General features: G+C 38.8%; 1 protein-coding gene across 1 annotated transcript; it reads left to right on the plus strand.

Moving 5' to 3' along the window:
- The first annotated feature begins 453 nt into the window (after positions 1-453).
- On the plus strand, positions 454-3360 carry LOC139872664 (uncharacterized). The gene is made up of 10 exons (XM_071860593.1): positions 454-630; positions 1254-1527; positions 1613-1689; positions 1794-1893; positions 1998-2085; positions 2169-2286; positions 2381-2544; positions 2653-2659; positions 2843-3150; positions 3276-3360. Exons 1-10 carry the CDS (start codon positions 454-456, stop codon positions 3358-3360), a joined length of 1398 nt encoding a protein of 465 aa, XP_071716694.1.
- Positions 3361-4362: the final 1002 nt, after the last annotated feature.

Raw genomic sequence — 4362 nt, forward strand, 5'->3', positions numbered from 1 at the left:
TTTTTAAAAATCAAAATCAATTGTCATAATCTATCACTGTATAACCGCCACGTTCATCTCCTACCTTCAATGACGTGTGCCGACGCCGGCAAATGGATGCAATCGGCCGCCGGGTCTCCTCCTCTAAGGATGCAATTGTAGGTTACATTCCCTTCAATTCCGGTGACGGTCCGTTCGTCTTCCTCATAGATCTGACCCGCCATTATTAATTCCGGTAATTAATACGATTCTGTTTGTAGAATTAAATTTTGATTCGTAACTCCCTTAAATTAAGTTGGGAATTTGTTATGAAAGCCCTTTCAAATGCCTTTTCAATTATGATTTTTAGGTCTGATGCTGTTAATCGTGTTCCATCTAGGCCTATAAATTGTTATCATATATAGTAGTATTATCCCTTATCAAGCACAATCCATATTGCATTATTATACATTATTAAGCACAACCTATCTTCAAATGGCACTACCTACTAAAAACTCCATTGCCCAGGCCGTTCAGCGCACTTATGTTTACCTTGATGAATTACAGGTAGGTCAGGACGCGGTCGTTAAGGTCATGATCTGTAGGACATGGGATACGCACACAGTCTACGGCAAATATCTCAGCACTGATTTTATATCTTCTGATGAGAAGGTGCATTTTCCCAGTTACATTGTTTATTATTTTGTATATAATCATATTTATCTGTATGTATAGAATAGTTATCCTCTGGCTGTTATCTCCATGTCCCCATGTATTTGTGTTGGTTAATTTTCAAAAGCACCATATACTACATTTATACAGGCTGGTGCTGTCCATTAGTAGTGTTTCATTTTTTGCCCGCTATATAATACATCAAACATGTTTTACATATATGTGTGTCTATATATATATATATATATATATATATATATATATATATATATATATATATATATATATATATATATATATATATATATATATATATATATATATATATATACATATACATATACATATATTTGGGTAGGTTTCTTTGTTTATAAATACATATATGTGTGCACATATACATCAGAAGTAGATGTTTATTTTAAGATACAATTGCCTACCATTACATGTTTCACAATTCTTCCTGTTTCTAACAGTTTGTGGTTGTTGCCTATAAAAAAATATGTATTAGACAAACGCAGCTGCTAGAGTAGGGCTGTCTTTATTTTGTCTTTATTTTGAAAAATGTGTCACTCTGGGCCCTTATTTTATATGTATAATGCTGACATGTATCCCATGTTGTTTAGGGGAATGTTGTTCAGTTGACTGCCAAAAACACTGTGGCCCATTGTTTTATTCCAAGGCTCAAAGAGGGCTCAGTGTATTTGTTAAAGAATTTTGAAGTGATTTCGAATAGAGACACTTACCGTATACTGAAGGACAACAAGTTCCTTATCCAGTTGCAGGGATCCACCTTTCTCAGGAGACAAGCAATCGAAGGTTTATCCGGGTTCATCCGCCATCCTTTCAAGTGCATTGCATTTGACGCCTTGGAACCTACCGAGGGAAAATACTTGATTGGTATGCCTTTTAAAGTTTCCTCACCTACTTCTGTTAAAAGTTTACTCCACAGATAGTAGACCCTAACTTATCAAATTTGACATAGATGTTGTTGGATGTGTTCTTAATGTGGGCTCACCCCAGACCCCTAAACAGGGCACCAGCGCTCTAGAATTCGAGCTTGTAAACGAACGGTACTTAACACGTGCAGCTGGCTATTTGATTACTAAACATACTACTTACATATTATTCCCTAATTTGATGTTACCCCTTCTTTGGGTTTGCAGGGGTCAACGAGTAAGGGTCACATTGTGAGGAAACCTTGGGAGTTCTTTCCTGCAGAAGAAGCCACCGTCACCCGGCCAATATTGCATCATTTTGAGCTCCGTTTTCGTGAAACAAAACCACTACGGTATTCTCCACTTCTAAGTCCATTCCTCGATGTACTATTACATTGCAAATACTCATCCATTGCCGGCCTACCTCTGCAGGTACTAAGGCACTCACAAGCACATCATCCACTATGATTCTAGATGATGCCGAAATACCAACCCTCACTGATTTCATCAACAAAATAAGGTTTATGTCGGTTCATTACGTAACATATTGTTTGCATAACAAATCTAAAAATGCTACTAAACACAAGAAAATATTTTGTTCAGCGGAGTCCAGCTATGTGATGATGAGGAAGAACCACTTGCCGGGCGCCATTACCCACCCCCCAAAGAGGGCACGCTTGCTGATCTCCTCGTGCTAGCCCGGAAAGGGAAACACAATTCCGTAAGCTTACCTACAAACACCGTCTCCCCTTTTGTTATCAGCCACTTTTGTTTACCCACATATAATATAAGCAAGTTGACTTCTTAAATTGCAGGCTGACGTTTTCAAGTGTAAAGTTGAACTCATGAATATTCGCATGAAGAACGGGTGGCATTACACCACCTGCAGTATTTGTCAAGCGAAAAAGGGCATAACGCGGCAGTTTGGTGGCTATTGGTGTGAATCATGCGCCAAGCTTGTCCCTGAGCCAATTACACGGTATTTAATATCTAAAACTATCCTCCTATCAACAACTCGAGCAACGCTTTCCCGCTGGTTAATTATTCAATGGTAAACGTTACATTCGGCTTCATGTAACATTTCCAGGTTCAGGGTACAATGCGAAGTCCACGATGCGACTGAGGAAACTTTTATTGTTTTCTTCGATGAAACCGCTGAACATTGACTCAGACTATAGCACCATGTTTGATGGCTGAACAAGACGAAGTAAGAGCCTGCTTTTTCGCCTCTTATTTTTCTTTGTTACTAACCCCATCTTATTTTTGCATAAACATAGGAAACCTGCACAACCGTGTTACCAAATGCACTCGCAAATCTATTGGGCACCACACAGGTTGTATTGATAAAGACAGGCTCCCATTATGAGCATGGGACGTTTGAAAGTTTCAATTGCATTAAGGTTTACTTGGATGAGCCGGTACCCGAAACCCCACCTACTTTGGATGTTATAGAGGATACCATACCTGCAGTTGCTGAATCCGTTGCTAAATCGAGCACTCCACTTCATTCAACCTCAAAGGGGGTTAAGCATGAAATCGATGTGCCTACTCCACCCAAGGATTCGGAGCGTCCAAGCCGTCGAAGGTAACCAACTACTTAATTTGGTTATGCACACCCATACGCACATCTACAGCCACACGTCAAAAATTGTGCATGTGCTTTCCCAGTGTCGGTCTCAGTGTTATACTAATCATTGTATTGACCTACAGGTTTATTGTAACGTCTGATTCGGAAGACGAGCGTCCCCCCAAAACAGCAACCGGAGAAGACAAGGAGGTCCAGAAAAATGAATAAAAAGGGAGATGCACCCCTAAAATAAATGACTCCACAAACAGAGTTATAATTTGATGCTTTTATGTTTGTAAGCACAATTTCGTTTTCCGTTATGTTCTTGGCGTGTTTCGCCTGCAACAAATAACATTATCCCCCCTGGTTTTGAATGTTTTTAATAAAGTTTGTATTGGTACAATTTTCCATTATGTTTGTGATGTTTTTTTTTTATCTCTTTGCATTATGGTTACCTTTGTGTATCGCACGCTCATTGTTCAGTTGCCCAACTACTAATAATAAGTACCTATCTCTTTAGAATGCGAACGTGTATCCATGCATTGTACACATATTGATTTCACCATATATGGCATTTGTTCGTTTGTGGTTATTCTGATCCCGTTATCGACTCAAGGCCCTTATATAGCTGTGTATGCTCAGCTAGCTAATAAAGGCCGAAGTAAATATCAGATGTGAATCGAAACCAACTGGTTTTTATCCATGTATGCATGTTTTATAGGATTGGTTTGTTTGCATTGGATTTAGCCATGTTTGTTTTGAACATGGTTAACTTAAATATATAAATGGCCGTGTCGAGGCAACGACCCACATAACCTGACCACACAGCATTCTCATACTTCAGTTTATGATGGGCTGAACCTTTAGGGTTTCGTGTAGCACATACATCAGCGCCACACTTGACAGATCACATGATCTCTCAGATTATTAAAGAGCTAAATCTCCACTTCTCCAGCTACCAATGGCTTACATTGCCCTATTCTTCCAAGGTATGCCCTCCAACCTATATATTCAGTTAACTCGAGGCTATTTTCTAAATCTATATATATAATTCCTGAAGTGATTAAATGTATTTGTATAATTCCTAAATGTATATGTATAATATTTTTACAAAGCAGCTGGCTAATTGTGGTTTCTATGCTTACAGTTACTTTACACAACTGGACGTGGGAAGATAATATGATGCCTCATGGTCCCTTTTCCAACCCTTGGCATCCTTTTCACCCTTTG

This window comes from Rutidosis leptorrhynchoides, chromosome 10 (assembly GCF_046630445.1).
Source record: "Rutidosis leptorrhynchoides isolate AG116_Rl617_1_P2 chromosome 10, CSIRO_AGI_Rlap_v1, whole genome shotgun sequence".
Classification (NCBI taxonomy): Eukaryota; Viridiplantae; Streptophyta; class Magnoliopsida; order Asterales; family Asteraceae; genus Rutidosis; species Rutidosis leptorrhynchoides.

What these genes read in the sequence shown, in the direction of transcription:
- LOC139872664 (XM_071860593.1), top strand. Translation starts at nt 454, where the DNA reads ATGGCACTACCTACTAAAAACTCCATTGCCCAGGCCGTTCAGCGCACT. An exon ending in GGAAAGGGAAACACAATTCC is followed by an intron (nt 2,287 to 2,380) that starts GTAAGCTTACCT and finishes CTTAAATTGCAG; the next exon opens with GCTGACGTTTTCAAGTGTAA. An exon ending in GAGCGTCCAAGCCGTCGAAG is followed by an intron (nt 3,151 to 3,275) that starts GTAACCAACTAC and finishes ATTGACCTACAG; the next exon opens with GTTTATTGTAACGTCTGATT.